Source organism: Prionailurus viverrinus, chromosome C2, assembly GCF_022837055.1.
Source record: "Prionailurus viverrinus isolate Anna chromosome C2, UM_Priviv_1.0, whole genome shotgun sequence".
NCBI classification, from domain to species: Eukaryota; Metazoa; Chordata; class Mammalia; order Carnivora; family Felidae; genus Prionailurus; species Prionailurus viverrinus.
The window spans coordinates 154272384-154292195 of NC_062569.1; the positions used below are offsets into that span (position 1 = coordinate 154272384).

General features: G+C 47.3%; 1 protein-coding gene across 1 annotated transcript in view; it reads right to left on the reverse strand.

Annotated features, from left to right (window-relative positions):
• DSCAM (DS cell adhesion molecule) overlaps positions 1-19812 on the reverse strand; it is a 632639-nt gene that overhangs the window by 84084 nt on the left and 528743 nt on the right. Inside the window, exons 17-19 of the mRNA XM_047874074.1 lie at positions 15341-15581; positions 13691-13837; positions 7638-7793 (exon numbers count right to left, since the gene is read on the reverse strand). Of these exons, the coding sequence (XP_047730030.1) occupies positions 7638-7793; positions 13691-13837; positions 15341-15581 (544 nt within the window). The remainder of the gene's footprint in view (positions 1-7637; positions 7794-13690; positions 13838-15340; positions 15582-19812) is intronic.

Here is a 19812-nt window from a genome sequence, read left to right on the forward strand (position 1 = left end):
GATTACAAAAGATAATTCATCTAAAGAATTTAGATGGAGTTTTGCATTCAGCAGGCACCAAATAAATTCTAGCTATCATTCGTAATGGCAATCATCATTTCCTTACATTGTGCATCACTAAAGGATCCTGGGTTTTACTTTGTGACCCAGTGTTGAACTATAAACACCAGATGTTGAGAGTTGCAGAAAACGGAGATGGTGTAGGATGGTCTGTCTGGGACATATTTTCCTAAAACATTCTTAGTCATCAGAACACATTTTGGTAATCTGCTTTCTGTGTGTGTGTGTGTGTGTAATACAGGCAAGCTTAGGCAGTTTTCACGAATTCCTAGACACTGTTGAGTGAATTTCTGACTTCAGATTTAATTGGTTGAAGTAAAGAACACAGGTCCAGAGAACCGTTTCTTCTATATTCTTCCAATCTGCCTACACCTCCTTTCTGTATTGCGGAAGCTCTTAGAGCTCACATACCCACTTGCCACTGACATCTCCAATCTGATTCATAGGTATCTTAGATACACCATGTCCCAAACCAGGATCACCATCTTCCCTTCCAAACCTCCCTTCCTCCTGTACCCCATTGCAAGAAATGGCACAGCTGTCTTCTTGGTTGCAAAAGCCAGAACCTAGAATTCTCTCTTATCCCTCCCAGAGGATGTGTAAGGTTGGAGAGCTTCTTAGACCTCCATGTGGACGTGGTCAGTAGTTGAGCTGTCCCTATGGCTTAGTGTTGTTCTGCAACACTGGAAGTGGCATTCTTAGCCCATCCCAGGACGTTGACACATGATGATCTAGGATCTTGGGTTCCTTCTGTCTGAAATCTTTTCCCACTCTCTCTTTTTTTTTCTTATCTTGGCAACTCTTACTCCTCTATCAGGTTCTACTAAACATTACTTCCTTGAGAAAACCTTTTCTGACCACTAGCCTAGAAAAAGCCAGGGCTCTTGTGTTTTCTCTTAAGACCCTTCTCCTTCATGGAACATGTCAGAATCCACTTAAGTCTCTTCCACCAGCCTGCAAGCCCTGCCACGCCCACCCTGTTCTCTGCTGTATCTCTAGTGCCTGGGCCAGTATCTGGAACATACTAACCCTCAATGCAGATATTCTAAGTGAATAGAAAAGTGATTCCACTAGCGATTGGGTGGTAGGAAGAATTCTAAGATGGTGTCCAAGATTTTTATCATTTGATATAAATATCTGGATAGTTTCTTTCCCTTGAATGTGGGTAGTACCTGTCGCTATGATGGTTGGATTACTCCCATGACCAGGTTATGTCACGTAACAAAGGTGAAGGGATTTTGCATATATAATTAATGTCCTAACCAGCTGACTTTAAGTTAACCAAGAGGAGAGCATTCTAGGTGGGCCTGACCTAATCAGAGAAGCCCCTTACAAGAGGGTCTAGATGTCAGAGATGGAAGAAGTCAGAGAGATTTAAAGCAGTAGAGATGCTCTCTCATTGGTCTTGAGGAAGCAAACTGTCTTGCTGTGGAGGGGCCATAAGACAGGGAACAGTAGGTGGCCTCTGGGAGCTGTGGAGATGGTCCCAGCCCCACGCCCACAAGGAACCAGACGCTGACAACAACCGGTGAGTTTGGGCAGGGGGGACCTGACCTCAGATGAGTTCACAGCCCCAGCCAACAGCTCGATTTCAGCCTATGAGGCCCTGAGCCAGGGACCCAGCTGACCGGCACCTGGACCCCTAACCCAAGGAAATGGTGAGACAACAAATTTGTGCCATTTTAAGGATTAGGTTTCAGGTGATGCATTATACACCACAGAAAATGAATCCACTCAGTTAGGGCCTTTTAATGATGTATCTTAATGTAAAGCCTCAAAGTCAGTGCTTTGAAAGATGATTGCCTTGGTTTGAAGTATAGGTACACACACAGATACTTCAGTTAACGTCACGATCACTTCTCTGGTTTTGCTGATCAGGTTTCGGCAGGTGTGTGTGTGTGTGTGTGTGTGTGTGTGTGTGTGAGATAGCCTGCTGCGTATGTGATCCACCACGGTAGCCAGACCCACCTGAGCCCAACACCCCACAGAGGCCCCCCTGAGCCATGTGCAGACGGCTTGGTGCTGGATGGAACCACCTACAACTGTGGCTGTCATCATGGGCATGCAAGGCACACGTCGCTCTTCCATTCCCATTTCCACAAGACGCCAATATTTCTGGCCTTTGCTCCTACAAGAGCGATATTTCCTAAACATTCTTCAAAGTAGACAAAATCTTTTAACTACGGTGGCGTCGTGTGGGGGAACCAATACGCAGCACAGGAGTGGCTCTTCCTGAAGCAGAGCGTGCAGTGTGGAGCCCCCCACTGGGCACCTCAGGGGCCCACCCAGGAGCCCAGGGAGGTCACAGGAACCCGCATGAGAAGCACGCCATTGGAGGGAGCTCTGACATCCTCACGGTGGGAGGCCTTCTGGGACGCCCTGGCCTGTCGTGCTGTTGCTGTCCCTGCTACTGCACAGAGCCCAGCACTGCCGTGCGCTCAATACCTGTCTACTGGGGCGCGCCGCCTCTGGTGCATCAGCAAACAGACCAGACACACGCCCTCAAAGTCCATCGCTTTTAAGATGCACTGAGGGGTGGTCACATGATCACCTGAGCATGTATGATCTATGCCTCCAAGAGAACGTAGGGCTCAAGATGGGGGGGCCCTGAGGATTCAGAGACAGCCTGATGTCTGTTTATTCTTCACTCACTCTTGGCTCTGTTTTCAGATGGTCCCCCTCAAAGAGATTGCTAGTCAAGAGGCGGGAGAGCAAAGATCACATATTGCACCTCCCGCCGGCCTCCTTCGCATAGAAAATGATTTACAGAGTAATGTGCATTAGTAATGTACTCAGTAAATATTTGAACTTAAACACACACACAGTGTTTACTTTTGCAGAAAAGGATCAGGGTGGAAACTACCTGATGCCTGCAGAATAAAAATAACAATTGGAAAATTAATAGATTGTGTTTTGTTTGTGTTCTCTTTCCCCACGGCTTTGCTCAGATTATAGTCTCAGCAAATAAAATGGCATTAGGATTTCACAAACCCTTTAGAATTCAGAATTGGTTGTCCTGTGTTCAAAAACACAAAGCCAGATCAGCAAATCATCTTTTGTGTTCCTGCGGAATAACGAAAGTCCAAGTTCTGATCGATTGAGCAGTCCCGGAAAGAGAATCTGAAGCCTGAGCAATTTTCACGGACCCCAGGAGGTGGCGTCTGTGGGCCCAAGAATATGTTTGTGGACCCAAGAATATGTCCACAGATTTAAGAATATGTCTACTGGCCCAAGAGTCCTTACACAGGCCGAGCAACTACTGAAGAAACTGGAAACTTGTTCTCTGAGCAAACACTTCAATTGCAAATTATCCCTGGCAGCAGTAAACTTTTAAAAAATGTTCTAATTTTTTGGGGCGCCTGGGCGGCGCAGTCGGTTAAGCATCCGACTTCAGCCAGGTCACGATCTCGCGGTCCCTGAGTTCGAGCCCCGAGTCGGGCTCTGGGCTGATGGCTCAGAGCCTGGAGCCTGTTTCCGATTCTGTGTCTTCCTCTCTCTCTGCCCCTCCCCCGTTCATGCTCTGTCTCTCTCTGTCCCAAAAATAAATAAAAAAACGTTGAAAAAAAATTTTTTTTAAAATGTTCTAATTTTTTAGGGGCGCCTGGGTGGCTTAGTGGGTTAGGCGTCCAACTTCAGCTCAGGTCATGATCTCGCGGTTTGTGGGTTTGAGCCCCGTGTTGGGCTCTGTGCTAACAGCTCAGAGCCCGGAGCCTGTTTCGGATTCTGCGTCTCCTCCCCTCTCTGCCTGCCCCCCCATCATGCTCATGCTCTGTTTCTCTCTGTCTCTCAATAATAAATAAATGTTAAAAAAATAAATAAAAAATGTTCTAATTTTTGATTCGATTTATTTAATCTATTTTTAGTTATTTTATCCTATTTTTGTATGTTTTATTAGCAAGTGATACATTTTTCCTCCTTAAGATGATCGTGACCGAGGGGCACCTGGGTGGCTTAGTCGGTTAAGCATCCGACTTTAGCTCAGGTCATGATCTCACAGTTAGTGAGTTCGAGCCCTGCGTCGGGCTCTGTGCTGACAGCTCGGAGCCTGGAGCCTGCTTTGGATTCTGTGTCTCCCTCTCTCTCTGCCCCTCCCCTGTTCACACTCAGTGTCTCTCTCTCTCTCTCAAAAATAAATAAACATCAAAAAAAAAAAGATAATCAGTGACCAAATGACACAACTTAAACTCTAGGCCTCCTGACACGGGGGGTTTAGGGACCTCATTTAAGAAATGTATGGGTGGGGGGTGCACCTGGGTGGCTCAGTCAGTTAAGCGTTTGGCTTTGGCCAGGTCATGGTCTCACGGTTTGTGAGTTCGAGCCCTGCATCAGGCTCTCTGCTATCAGCACAGAGCCCACTTCGGATCCTCTGTACACCCCCCCACCCTGCCCCTTCCCTGCTCACGTGCTTTCTCTCTCTCTCTCTCAAAAATAATAAATAAAAAAAAATTTTAAAGAAAAAAAAAAAGAAATGTATTGGGCCAGGGTGCCTGGGCAGCTCAGTTTGTTGAGTGTCTGACTCTACTTTGGTGCAGGTCATGCTCTTGTGGTCATGGGATTGAGCCCTGTATAGGGCTCTGTGCTAAGCGTGGAATCTGCTTGGGATTCTCTCTCCTTCCTCCTCTGTCCCTCCCCTGCTTGTGCGCACACACACACACACACACACACACACACACACTCTCTTTCTCTCTCTCAAAAAATACTACAGCTCTTAAAAAAAAAGAAAGAAATTGGGCAGAGAGAACCAAATTTAATGCTTGCTTTCAATGCATAAATATTTCTTTCCTTGTGAGACTATCAACAAACACTGAAACTTTACTCTGTGCCTAGATTAGTGCCTTACTGAGGAAGAACTTAATGAATGTTGGCAATTATCATTTTACTGGAATTTTATCCACAATCTTACATAATTTAATTGAACCTGGCAGGTTAATCCAAACTTCAAAACTGTAAGATTTTGTAGCACAAGTTTAAACAGGTTGTGTATTCTCAATCTGATTAAGCATTCCTTCTATGGTAATTAGCTTTGTTGCTTCTTTCAATTAGACACCAACTTGCATTCAGTTCTATCAATTGCTCGAGTGCCTATTTATGTTGGGTCTTGAGTTAACCATGGTGACTAGCTCAGTTCTTCACCATTTTAAATTAGTGAATGTTCCATGTGAATCCGGGAGATAAGCTTATTATACCACTTTTTCTCAATTGCTACCGAATCTCCGCTCGGCTTTGTTTTGAAAATGCTGGCGACTCATCCCGAGTAAATACTGACATTCGGGGCTTGCATCTCTGTCTGGAGGTACACCTGGACCAGTGGGTCCTTCACCTCCTTCCTGGGGGAGGGCAGGGCCCTCTACAATCAATGGCACCTCCATATACCATCAGCATTGGGTACAAAAGCACAGAATGGCTGAATGACAAATCAGACCTTATGTGTCGGGGTCAAGTGTTGAGAGAGAACCCTATGATTTCTAAAAGTGGAGAATTAATTACAAATTGATCCAAATTACTGGTCAAAAAGCTGTGGCGAGCCTTCCCTTCTTAACGGATTTCTGTACCTTCGTCTAAAAAATGCAGGTGTCAAAATTTGTGTTGCCGATCAATTTGCTCTTTAAATAATAATTCCAGTGACATTTGTGTTATTGCTTAGCAGGGCAAAAGAGTGTTCCGCCCCCACTCCGAAGGAGTGAAGATCAAATAATCAAACATCTAGTGTCAGAACCATCCCACTATGTGTCAGGCTGGGTGTTTGCAGACATCACTTGACTTTTTATATCTTAACTCTGTGCAGTCTGATTATGATGTCAATTTTGTACAGCAGTTCAGAGAAGGTGAGGTAAGGTGCCCGAAGTCCCTTGGGCAGCAAGTGGCACAGCCAGCTTCTAGACACAGCTCTTTGTCTACCGCATTTCTAAAAATTAAATTATGACCCCCTTCACTTAGGACATAGCTTTGTAGATCTCTCCATTAATGTGTGACTTTCTAATGGCATTTCATTCTGACCTCGGATTGCCCTAAATAATCCATTTCCTTGGGCAGAATTGGCTGACACCTGCACATTCCTGGAAAGAACTGCCTGTGTATTCTAGAAAAGCTACAGCTAATGAGGATGAATTTGTGTGTGCCCCCAATTAAGCAAGAAGGGCGACAGAGACAGGGAAAATAATGTGTGAGCATAGATGGATGGGACCAGTTGGGGGGAAGAAGGGCTGGGTTTGCGGAGAGGAGGGCAGAGAGTAAGGTGAGAGGTAGTATGCTGCGGGTGTCAGAGAAGCTTTGTTAGGGGACAGAAAAGGCTGAAGGAAGAGTCCATCCAGGCCTCTGAGCCTGGGGCTTCCACAGGAGGGATGTGGATGGAACCACAGTGTGTTTGATGTTGCATGTTCTATGTGGGTAACACCTCCCCCCTGCACCCTGCCCGGCTTCCTGGGAGCAGAGTCCTGGCAAGAAGACAAAACAGTTCGGCGAGCCCAAACCTGCACGGAATGTAGGTGCACGGGTGCCTCATCCTGCCCCTACCTCTGGTACAATTCTGCGCTCTCATCTGGAGAGTCCCACATGGGTATCATTGGACATCCGTTTTGCTCTTTCCTTTCTCCAGGTGGAGACTTGCTTTTCTCACTGTTGCTGTAACATTTATCACAACTTCAGCTGTTCTTCAGACAGGCTCAGATATGGCCCCTCAGGTTTCCCTTAAAATAATACAAAGGGGCGCCTGGGTGGCTCAATTGGTTAAGCTTCTGGCTTTTTGATCTTGGCTCAGGTCATGATCTCATGGTTTGCCAAGTTCGAGCCCCTGCCTCGGGCTCTACGCTGGCAGTGTGGAACACGCTTGGGATTCTCTCTCCCTCTCTCTCTGACCCTCCCACACGCGCGCTCTCTCTCTCTCTCAAAATAAATAAATAAACTTTTAAAAACTTAGGAAAAAACCACTTGCCAGAGAGTTTTGGTAGGTTGGGGAAAGAGTCACACAACCAAGTCCAGATGGTGTGGAACAGCAAGAATTAATGGTCTGAACTGAAGTGAGCCATGATTTAAAATTTTACTAAATCATTATCAGTTCTTCTAAGAAGTCAAAACGATTAATATGAAGATCTCAAATTAAGGATTTATTCTGAAGTGATTCTAAAGCTGGCACAGAATAATAGGTCTTAGGCCATTACATAATTTTCAAGTGGAAGGATGGAAATAATCAGAGCCTACACTCATAGCTGAAGCATCACTAAAATTATTCTGATGGGACACAAAACAGGTATGACCTGTTTTACAGCTCTGGGATAAAGGCATTTTTGTTTAAATAATACTTGGCCAAAAAATTTTAAAAAGAAGAAAAACTATAGGGGAGAGGGACAAAGGATACAACGAACAAAGGCGACACAGGGAGTCAATGGTCTGAATTGAGCTGGAATATTCTGGCAGGGCAGCAAAAGGTTTGTCCAGAACAAAGTCAAGGCCAGGCCGATGGAGGAACACTGGTCTGCAGGACCCAGCCCTCCCAACACTGGCTTCTGCCCGGGATGCTGTCACTCTGTGGGGCCCTATGTGTCCCCTGGAGTCCCATCCACACCTGCCCCGTCTCTTACCATCCTCTTTGGTCCGAGTGAAGATCTGCTCACTTCTGACGCCGTCCCCCGCACGGGTGAAGGCCAGCACCTGGATGCTGTAGTTGGTATATTTCTCCAGCCCGTCCAGCTCTAGGGAAGGCTGCGTCGTGGTGACGTTTTTAATCTCGCCCAGCTCTGGAGGACAAGAGAACAGGATCCGGTGACTGGCTGTGGGCGTGCCGTGCTCACTGGCCAGCCCTGGGGCTCGCCCTCTAGCTGCCACACCCTGAGATGGCTCAGAGGGACCGTGCACAGCCTGCACACGGCACCGATACTCATTCATGTGCAACTACCACGGAACACGGCAGAACATCAGTCTGGAAAACGGAGCAGGTCACTCCAAGTGTTACCACCCAACCCGACGGCCGGGGCCAGCAGCCAATCAAGCGTGCCCCCCACACTCAACCCGGGGAGCTTGGGGCTGTACAGGGCTCACTCTGCTAAGTTTATTTACTTATTTTGAGAGAGACAGACACAGCACGAGTTGGGGAGGGGCAGAGAAAGAGGGACAGAGAGAGAGATTCCCAAGCAGGCTTTGTGCTGCCAGCGCAGAGCCTGATGTGGGTCTCGAACCCATGAAACCGCAAGATCATGACCTGAGCCGAAACCAAGAGCTGGATGCTAAACGGACCCAGCCACCCAGGCGCCCCCTGCAGGTACATTTCTAACTGCTCATCAAAAAACCTCTGTAAGTCAGGGGCGCTTGGATGCTCAATCTGTTAAGCATCTGACTCTTGGTTTCGGCTCAGGCCCTGATCTCACGGTTTCTGAGATCGAATCCCCACATCAGGCTCCGTGCTGACAGTGCAGGACCTGCTTGAGAATTCTCTCTCTCCCTCTCTCTCTCAAAATAAATAAAGTTAAAAAATACATTAAAAAAAACTTCTGCAAGTCGAGTTTTGTCTTTTGTTTAACAAACAAACAAATCGTACTTTAACGTACATGTATTTTTAAGTACCTAACTTCTCAGGTGTCTGAGCTGAGATGAGGTGGCTCAGGAAACGGCTCCTCTTCCCTGGAGTGAACCCCCGCCGCTGCCCCCCCCCCCCCCCGAGCTTCTTTGCCAAAGTGACACGCTGATGTGTCAGAAACTTGGCGTCAGCTAAAAATGCTTCATTTTCTGGAGTGGGATCAGCTAATAATACTCAGAGAGGGAACGTTTTGCTCTCCCTTCTTAGGCGTATCAAACAGGGCAATTTGAGAAAACTTACAATGATGTGTTAAGTACCTCCACGGGTGTTCTAGGTTCTGAAATGAGCCACCTACGGAGCAGCTGGTGCAGGAGAGAGAGGCTTGAGGACCACTCACCCCCGGGCACAGCCAGCTGTGGAGGATGGGCACTGCCTGCGAGCCTGGGCCCCCCAGTTACTAAGAGGACTGGCAGAGCACAGGTCCAGGAGGGACTGTTCGTTGGGTGGCTGGCCGTAGCCAAGGCCACCTGTGCACCTGTGCTTACAGTCGACAAGCAGTAGGACCCACTTACGGGCCAGCGCTGTTCTGGCTTCAGATGCTAACTCATTTAGCCAGCACACCAATCCTGTTATTGGCCTGCATGTTACAGGCGAGGAAACCACAGCAGGGAGGTACCTTGCCTAAGGTCACGGAGCCTAGCAGAGCGGCCGAGAGCATGGGCCGTGGAGCCACAGTGCACGGCCTCAGGTCCACAGACCACGGTCTCCGTGCTCTGCGGTGGTCACTCAGTGAAAAACATCATGTCGGTCAGATTATTGAGCTCTCCACCAGCGTGGATTTCTCTTCCCGCCCTCCTGTCCTTCTCACACGTTGCACAGAAGGCCACCTAGTAATTAACAGCCACGTATTCTGTGATTATGAAGACCACAGAGTGTCTTCTTGTCTCTTTGGTGTTTGTCACTCAAAGGATCAAGGTTGAGCTGGACATAGGAGAAAAGCTGAATCTAAAATAGTCATGGGGTGGCCAAGGCTTGTCACGCACGTGCTGGGGCCTTTGCATGGGGGGAGGGCTGTGGGGGATGTGAGGGATGTTGGGTCACAGACCCAGCTGCAGACCTGGACAGGAGCCAGAGGCCCGTCACCGCCTTGAGCAGACTGTGGGCCAGCTCTCCGGCAGGATGCTTTCCTGGGGGAGAAAGTGGGCAAGGAAGGGGGTCCCCAGGAGGGGTCTTTGGCCGGGTGTCTTCTGGGGAGGTCAGCAGTGTATGCATACCTTTTGGGGCCACGATTTGGAAGCCTCAAGAGATGGCTTACAAAGGTAAAAAGATACTTGCTCGTGTGTGGGGTTGCTGCACATTCAGAGAGTGGACAACTGTCAGGCCAGAAGGGTGAGGAAGTCTCCCCCCAAAGGAAGGTTCTGCCTGGCGACCACCATGGCTCTTCGTACTGTCCTATGCACTTGCAACGTTCATTTTCCTAAACATATCTAATAGGGGTCAGTAGGATGAGGATAAACACTTCAATGCTAATGGGAAAAACATTAAGTATAGATGTCATCAAGATCTTTTCAGATTTAGGAATTTCTATGCTGTGCCAAAGATCACACACACACATACACACACACAACAGGAAAATGGGGTTTCACAGGGCTGCATGCCAGTAGCCAGTTATGAGACCTTGTCTAAATTATTTAACCTCTGGGGTCTCTGGGTTTTTGCTTTTGTTTTTTTGCAATTGTTATCTTTAAGAAGGACCCGGGAGTCTCTCCCTGGTGGAGAAAGTAGGCTGCAGGCATTTGCTGCGAGGGACAGAGGTACTGATTCATCAGTGCGGCTCCTGGATGAGAGACAGTGATGGGGAAGAGGGCGGCTAAGAGGGACAAGGTGGAGGGGGTCGCCCCCATCTTTTTCAAGCAATAGTTAAAACAGAAGAATTCCATCTGCTCAAGAAGCATGAGACAGAGCAGAATGAACACTTGGATGTTTACTCGTATTGGGGTTCATACTGCTTTGAGGAACTGATTTATTCATGAACCAGGAATGTGACTGCGGTCAGAACCCCAGTTCAAGATCACCCCCCCAGACCTTCCTAATATGTGCCACACGTGCACCTCACTCTCGCTGCCCCAAGGGGAAGGGCATGGTCCTGCCTGGCAGACATTTGATCTTTAGTGGATCTGCAGGAACTAAGGAGGACAATTATGACAAAAAGCCCAATCAAAACGGCATGCTTCATTTGCCATTCTTTTGAGCCCTTGTGCTTTTTTTTATGGCTTAAGGAGGATTTCTATCATCTACCTTTCACAGCCTCAGTAAGGTTATTAAAAAACAAACAGGAACTGAAGAATAACGCTCAGGTGAAATCATGACTAAAATAACATGAAATAAATACATGAAATGAATTTAGAGGTATCATTTCTACTCTAACATTTTTTTCACTTTCTGTTGGAAAACAAACTGTTTTATGTATCGATGCCCTCCCTCGTTCTCAAAGGGTTTAAGACAAAAAACGGGGGTGGGAATAACGTTTCTGAAGTGCCGTGAACCGGCCCACCATCGACGCTAACAGCCGGATGGCACCTAAATGCCACCTCGCTTCAGAATCCACTGTGCTGTCTTGGGGAAAGACGGAAGAGATGACAAGCGGTTCGGATTCAGACGGAAACGGGACTTCGGCGTGCACAAGTTTTCTAGCAATCTCAGTGAACGGCTTTGTGAGGTCTTGCAAAGTACTGAGCTTTCAGATGATAAGACACTCGGAAATTTCACCAACGTGGTGTGTGGCTCGCCTGTCCTATCAGATATATTAACCAGCTTTATCTGATCACGTTAACAATAACAAATGCTTTTCTGATGTACATATTTGAAAGTATTCGGGGCAGTTGCTAATCACAGTGGTAGTGACAACCTGGGTCTCCCAGTCTGCGAGTGTGTGTGCCTATGAGTGTGTAGATATATGTGTGAGGCTGCGTGTGAGTCTGTGTGCGTGAGTGTGGGGGGTGCGTGCGAGTGTGGCTGTGGGGTGTGGGTGAGTGGGTCCAGTCCTTTACACAGTCATGATGTCTCACGTCCGTGGGAGCCTCGGGCCGCAGCCTGAGAAGTTTTTGCAGAAGTATCAGTGATCCCGTGGAATCACCTGCTAATTCATAAATGTCACTTCTTATAAGCAGCAGGTAAGGAGTGAGTGTTCGTAGCAGGTTTATGTCTCTAAGGGTTTCTTTCTCATCTTTCGGAGATTAAGTGTAGAACTCCTACATTAGGCATTAAGCACATCGCTTTGATCTGAATACCGTGAGCCAACGTATCTTTAGGAACCGTATGCATTTCTAAGCAGTCTTTACTTAAAGCCTTTCATGTTTTTGAATATTCAAGTATTTAACGCTTAGAAGCGTCAAGTCAAAAGAACCCTCTTCACCACATTACCCTTCGTAGAGCTAAGGTGTTAATAGGCAATATTAGCGAATAGGAGCGATGTGTGAAAATACGGATGAGTCGTCACCACCGGGTTCTGGAAAACATTTCCAACAGGAAGAACAACAAAATCATTTTGGTGTCACGCTGCCTTTAGGGGAGTGCACTCAGGTGTTCTAGCTTCACGTCATTCAAGAGGAGGACGAGAAACCAGAACAAGAATATACGATGATATAGTATGACACTGTCAACAAAATAGATACTTTTTACAAATATTTTTGCTCTACACTCTACCTCTATGGGATTTTAAAAGAGCTCTTTTGGGGGACAAGAGGGTGAAGTTGTCAAAGAATCATTTACGTAGTTCTGTCCCGCTGTGGAGGTTGGCTGTGCATTACCGGGCTTGTGGTTCTATGTTCACTAGATTCTTCTGGGCTCACTGGTCTAGCACGAGGCCAGCACAGAGTAGATACTCAGTGTGCCTGCCTCGGATGGAGCAGGTGAATCCTTACTGAGCGCTGAGAAGCAGGTCTGATGAAGACATAAATAACTAAGACTCCCCAAACTGCTATTTACTTAGCTTATTTATTAACATGTCTTCCTTCCTGTACTGTGGCATCAATATTAGAGCCCCCTGCGCCCTCTGAGGCCCTGTGTGCTCTGTTTAACTGGGTGGGGACAGCCACCTGCTTGGCAGAGCAGACTCGAGATGTATCTGGGGGCTCTGGCTGTGTTTGCCCAAACTCAGAGGCAAGCATGCACCAGGAGGCCACATGCAGTCAGAGGGGTTCAAAGAAGCCCACACAAGGGGAGAGGCACCCCCCTGCCCTGGGACGGGAGGTGCAGGAGGAGGCTGAGACTGGACTGAAGGGGAGGGTGGGAGCGTGGGCCACACGGTCTTGGGATGCAGGCCTTAGTAGCTTCCCCGTGAGGGCTGTGGTACGGGTGTGTGTCTATCCCGCTCACGGAGAGGCGCTCAGTCTGGTTCAGCGACACCCACCCTCTGAAAGCAGGCACACCGAGAGGTACTCTCCCCAAGAAAGTTCTGGGCCCAACCTCGTCTCTATCTGAGCAGGCTCTCATTCAGAGTCTTGCCCAAACCAACAGAAGGATTTTGTCCTGTAACTTGGAAGAAAAATAAAAACAAACACAGAGAAACAAGAAGAACGACAGAAGAGAAACGGGAGGTGGGGAAGGGGAAGGGGAAAAAGACAGAAGGAGGTTTGGGATTAAATGGCTCCTCGTGAGGAATATTCCGGCATTCCTCCCGAGCCCTCTCCTGGGTCAGCTACAGGCACTTAAGAAGTTTCCCTGCTGAGCTCTATTGGGAATTTGGAAGAGGTCAGCCTTTTAGGATACACGTCACATAGAACTTTCTAGATACAAATCAACATCTTGGTGCTGCATGTGGAGGCGGGGGCTTGGCATAGATACTCATCTAGGAAAATGCATCCGTGCCCAGAGTTCCCAGATGCCACCCACTCCGTTACCTCACATCACTTTTTTAGGATACATGATGTTTTAAACAGCTGTGCACACCTGTGAGAGCATAAGAGGAGAGGCAAGAACAGGACGACAGGGGGAAAGCAGACTGTGTCCCCTGATAAAGACGGGCCCTCCGTAGCCTGTATCCCACATTAGGAGGAGGGCCTGCTAATCCCAGCACACATCCTTTGGGGGCAAACTCAACAGCTCTTCTAGCCCTCTTACCTCCGTCCATCAGGTTGGCCCAGTAAATGACTCTGAACCCCTGGAGAATTCCATTCAAGGCTTCCTTGGAAAGTGTGGACCAGGATATTGATATGCTTTCTGGTGATGTTGCTATGGCTTGGACATTTTCAGGGGGGTAACTGGGCACTGAAATTAAACAATTAGAATCTGTAACAACCGTGGGAGGTTTAACTGGCAGAGCAATACCGAATAAGCAACATTAGTTTAACACTGCAACGTGCAAGGAAAAGAAAAAAATCGCACTCAGTCCACAAAATTAAGGGAAAAAAACCCCCGAGTACCACTACCCTATGCAAATATTATAACTCCGTAAAATGTAAAATATGAGTTTATGTAAAATAATATGAGTCTATGTCCTAACATACTTCCATAGTCTCCCTTTCTGAGTTAATTGCTTCACTTTGAAGGAGGCTGGACTGGGACTGGGGAATGGGGAATGCTTCTGATATTACTGCATGAGTAAAACACCATAGCTTGTCCGATTTATTTCCCCATCACTCTTGTAAGTGACCCTCTGTATTTAGCTGCATCTGGCATGTAAATTGGAAGCCTAGCTATTGGCAAGTGCTACAGTGCAGACATGCAGCCATATAGCTTATTCACTGTCCCCCTCCCCCCAGGCCAGCCTCCCCTTTCAAAAGTATAGTATTTTGCCAGAGGATAGAGGGAGAATGGATTAAGACAGAGGCCGGAAGGATGTCTGAGGTCTTGTTTTCTTCACATTGAGTTTATGCAAAGCTTAAATGGCCTGGCTGGGAGAAGGGACAAAGTATCAACAGAAACACACACATCGGTGCACCATGAGCATTGAAGTGAAAACCAAAAGGCATACGTAGCCATGATTGCAAAGACCATGGAGTCGGAAAGAAAAATCCCAGTTTTAGGGCTCCTGGTTTTGTAAGACTTCTCTCCCTGTAAAAATGGTCGGAAGTTATGGATGCAAATCCCCAGCGTGCGAAGTTGTCGCCTTAAAAATCTACACTTAGTGTGACAATGAACCCCATGCCTTATCTCTGCCCCTAACCTTGGGCCTCTGGACACCGTTCTCTATTGCTTTTCAGGCACGACTGGAAGGCATGGGACAAGGGTGAAGTAACTCCTCATGGTCACTAGGGGGTGCTCGGTCACCGTGAGATTTGCTCCAGGACCCTGCTCATTCCTTTCTCTGGTGCAGAGTGGTTGAAAATAGAAAGCAATCCAAAATAATAATAATAATAATAATAATAATAATAATAATAATAATATAATAAGAAGAAGAAAAATAAGAAAAGAAAGAAAGAAAAATCCCCTTTAACATTGATTTGGAAGAAATTCTTAGAAAATCAGATTTCTACATCCTAGTCGGTCCTAGGGAGAGCCTTGGATGCACTCGGGAAAAGCCCAATTCTCCTGCTTGGAATGATTGAGATGCTGGAGAGGAACAGATTTGGGCTCTGCAGTCAAGGGTGAGACCCAGTCCCTGCAGCCGGTGAGTGAATTAAGGCAAGTTTCCCTGGAACCCCCAGTCCCCGGCCCGGGCCTGGCACCTTTGTCACGGCAGAGCCCGCAGGAGCCAGGCTGTCGGGGGCCAGAGTGGCCACCAGACCAGAGCAGACGCTTGAGGAAGGAAAGGCCGCCTCCAGAACCTACCATCCTCGAGGGTGGTGGTGATGATTTCCTGAGAAGAAGGTCCCGTCCCGGCCCGGTTGCAGGCCTGCACTACCAGGCCGTACTGGGTGAACTTGTTGAGGTTGTCCAGGGTGTAAATCTCACTGTCCCCAGTGGTGTCGATACTGATAATGTTGAATTGGAAGTTGCCCCCGGTGCTGTACTCGCGGTAACCTATCTGGTAGCCACGGATAATCCCGTTTTGCAAATGTTTCTTGGGAGCCTGAAGAGGAGAAGAAAAGAACGCACTAAGGAAAACTTGAGAAGGACAGGAGGGAAGGCCGCACCCACCCGCCTCTTAGGGAAGCGGAATACAGTCGGACGGCCATGGTGATGAAGGTAGGAGGTGTCCTAACAGGAGTCGAGACAGGGATGTTTGCAGTGAGCTCATGCGCAGCCGCCTTTGGCCGCGTACTCCTCCTCGGGGGTCGGAAACACCACGTACGCATGTGGTGCCCCAGGTCCACCAGCCATCCCACAGGGACACCAATCTTCACACCTTCACCCAGCAAAAGCTACTGAGTAAGAGCTGCTCTGACAGGGAGCGGAAATGATTTTTTGTTTTATTTTATTAAAAAAATTTTTTTGAATGTTTATTTTTGAGAGAGAGAGAGAGAGAGAGAGAGAGAGAGCAGGGGAGGGGCAGAGAGAGAGGGAGACACAGAATCTGAAGCAGGCTCCAGGCTCTGAGCTGTCATCACAGAGCCCGACGTGGGGCTCCAACTCACAAACCGTGAGATCGTGACCTGAGCCAGAGTCGAACCCCTAACCGACTGAGCCCCCTAGGTGCCCCCAGAAATGAGTTTTTAAAACAAGGTCCCTGCCCTCGTGGAGCTTCCACTTTAATGGAATGTTCCAGAATAAAGGTGTTTCCAGCTGAGAGCTGCATGTGAAGGGGGTCCACCAATGACAAGAAGGCAGACTTCTTTCCTTAAGGCACAAATCGTTTTGGAATCATTTCATGGGGATGTAACCTGGGCAGGGGTGAGGCTATAGTTGGCTAGTCTCTGCTAACGACAGAGGGTCTGCTGAGTCGAAGACAGAACATGTTAGCCAACATCTTGGATTTTTAAAAGAAGCCAAACTCTTTACAATTATAAGAGCAACACAACGGTGATTTTTCAGGGAGGTTTTGCAGACTTTCAGGCAGTCAAGAGATGCTTACTTGTGTGCAAGTGTACATATATGAGTATTTGTATTATGTCTGCGTGTGCATTATGTGTGAGCACAAGTGTGTATGTGAGTGTATGTGCAAGCGTGTATGTGTATTTGTGCTATGTCTGTGTGTGAGTACATGTGTGTTTGCATACGAGTGTGTGCAACTGTGTATGTGTGCATAGTTGTGTTTTGTCTGGTGTGCGTGTGAGTATCTGTGTGTCTGTATTTCACTACAAACCGTGGGCTTAGAGCCCTCAGGAGCATGAGGACTTTCTCTGTCCCCCAAGTGCTGACAATCCAATTGGAGAGAGGGAGTAAACACTTAGGAAACCAGAGAGACTCTCAAGTGTCGAGTGTCCAGCCCTGGATGCGAAGGCCAGCAGGCGTCCAGAAATCGGTGAACTCGGAGCGGTTGGAAGGGGCCGTTCCCCGTGGACTTGGAAGGGTGGCCAGGGCTCGGGCCTGGGAGGTGAGGACATACTGCCAGGTGCCTGCAGAAAGCGGCTGGGAGAGGCAGGGTGGCCGCACAGGGCAGCCAGGAATGGTGGCTAGGGAGCAGATGGGGCGGGGCTGGCTGGTGAGCTAGTCCTTCATCAAGGGCAAAGCGCGAGGCAGCAGCATCCACACAGGCAGAAGGAGGTTCTGGGCAGCATTAATGAATTTCAGCAAATATTGATGAATTGCCTAATAGGCACCCTCCCAGTGGGATTAGATACCACCGGTTACGTTGGAGTGTTAGTCTGAGCTATAGAGGAGCGGTAAAATCACATCTTTTAAAGCAAGTTTCCTCATATTTGGTTTTCTTGGGTTGCAGCTGTCTTCCTCAACAAGCAGTCTGGTTTCAGGCGAATACGTAGATCGGATAGAGATCGACGAAACAGGCATGTAAACCAGTGCGTTCATAGTCAAGTCGGCACCATCGGATCCTGACGCGAGATCTTTTTTATAAGCACAGCTCTACGCAATCTTGTTTTTCCCGTGACGAGCTATGACTTTTCACTTTGTATGAAATCGGATCAAAAGGTTTTAGATTTTGAGAATTTGATGACATGGAAATTGTTTTACCACAACCCCTGAGTGGCATTTGTATCATTTCATTAATTAATGAAATTAATTTCCCTGCAAGAGTCATCTCTAAGTCAAATTGAAAACAGGTATTTCTTTTATTTCATGTAGTTAGTTTTTAAGTGTTAAATACAGCATGGGGCGTCTGGGTGGTTCAGTTGGTTAAATGTCTGACTTCGGCTCAGGTCATGATCTCACGGCTCGTGAGTTCGAGCCCCGCGTTGGGCTCTGTGCAGAGAGTTCGGAGCCTGGAGCCTGCTTCTGGTTCTGTGTCTCCCTTTCTCTCTCTGCTCCTTCCCTGCTCATGCTCTCTCTCTTTCTCTCTCTCTCTCTGTCTCTCAAAATATGCTCAATATGAGAGACATGCTCTGTCTCTCAAAAATAAATAAGCATTAAAACATTTTTAATGTTAAATATAGTGACCCAAATATAAATGATATATCTTTTTTAAGATTAGGTTTAGACTCATTAAATATTCTAATTTTTCAAGTGACTCACTGTGTAGGTTTAAGACCCCCTCAGACACTAGGTCAGGATCCCAATACGGTGGTTACGCATCGGATCAAGAAGCGAGAGAAGGGAATAAAGGCAATTTCCATCAGAATACGTTTACACAGCGCGGCAACCAATTTAGCTAAACCTTCCAGGGTAGAGGAACCTGCTTGCTGACTTTTAGCTCCTTGGGTTTGGGAGATTAATCATGCCTGTGATCTGGCTGCATGGGTAGGGTGGAGAAATCTTCCTTTTTTTCCCTCCCATGGGTAAGAATACATTCTAACTAGCATAATTATGCTAGACATTTTTAAATCAAAGAAACATTTAACAAATCACACGAAGAGAAAGCATTGCTTGCATGCGCAAAAACAAGACAAAATTCTAACTATATCAGGCAGGGTTTATGTTTTATCATTATTTTGTAGGCTGAGCAGTCAGATTTCAACTCAGGGATGTGTTTACATGAAAGAAATCCTTGGAAACACTGAAAAACTCTTACCTTTTTACAAATCCATAGAAACAGGATTTTTGTACATTCAGTATAGGAAATGTTAGGGACTGTGGTGCGCATTCCAAAGTGTTTTGAAAGTGACCCTGGAGATTCTCTCTGATTTGAATGGGCAACAGGCCAGTGGGGACAGGGGGTGTGGAACAGTGGTGGCCCCTGAATCCATTTGTCTGGCAATGAGCTTCACATCATCCCAAGGCAAGTTAGTACAGAATACCCTTTACTTTCAAGTTTGTTTGCAATGATGCTTTAAACATCTGAGCCTTGGAGCATGGGTTGACCTGGGATAAAGGTAGATGTATGTAAAGAAGAAATCCTAATGTGGAAGATGGTTTCAGAACCATCAACCAGTTTGATGTTAAATAGCATCAAATTGTGATCGAAAAAAAATGTTTTCATTTGTTTAATGAAACTAAATGAATGGAGTTAACAGTGGAATAAAGGAAAAAGAGGAAACCAGGTAGAGATCTTGAATCTGGGTTGCAGGTTACTGAAGAAGGCAAATTTCCTAAGAAACCACTTCGATCATGCCCCTTCTCTCCAAATCTCAGCTGTACCTGTAGTTGAGATTTAACAAGGATGTTCCTGGACGTTCCCTGATGACCTAGGGTTCTCTCGGGCTGGTGAACAAGCACGGAAGTTCTAGCTCTCTTGCATTTTCCCATCTCATGAGCCTCTCCCCACTGCTCCCCCGCATCAGAGACTACTCCTCTCCCTCCTCTGTCAAAACCCAACTCATTCTCCAGCTCATCGGTTTCCTTCGACTGCCTCCATCCACGTTCTCTCTCCTTCAGCCTCTTGTTCTCTCTCCTTCAGCCATCGGCTCAGCAAGAACTGATCACTTCCATCCCCTCCTGCGGCCACCGGTCCGTATCGAATGTTGGTTTCCAAGGACTTGAATGCAAGCTCCAAGCGCACAAGGATTCCCACAAGCATGCCTGAAATCTCACCCACTCACTCATCTAAAACGGAACTTCAGCACAGGGGACATTCTCAGAAAATGTTACGGGAGATGCAGAAGAGAAGGGTTTTGAGCACAGATGAGGCTCAACAAAAGTGACGGGTAGGAATGACCTCAGTTGTAGGTTTATAATCTGACTGGGTCCAGGGCTAATGGGAAAGGCTTAAAGATGGACGAGATGCCCGGAATCAGGAATCACGATACAGGCCTGATCAGAGGCCTGGATGAGCCAGTACGGAAGAAGGTCTCAGGAGCACCGTGCAACTG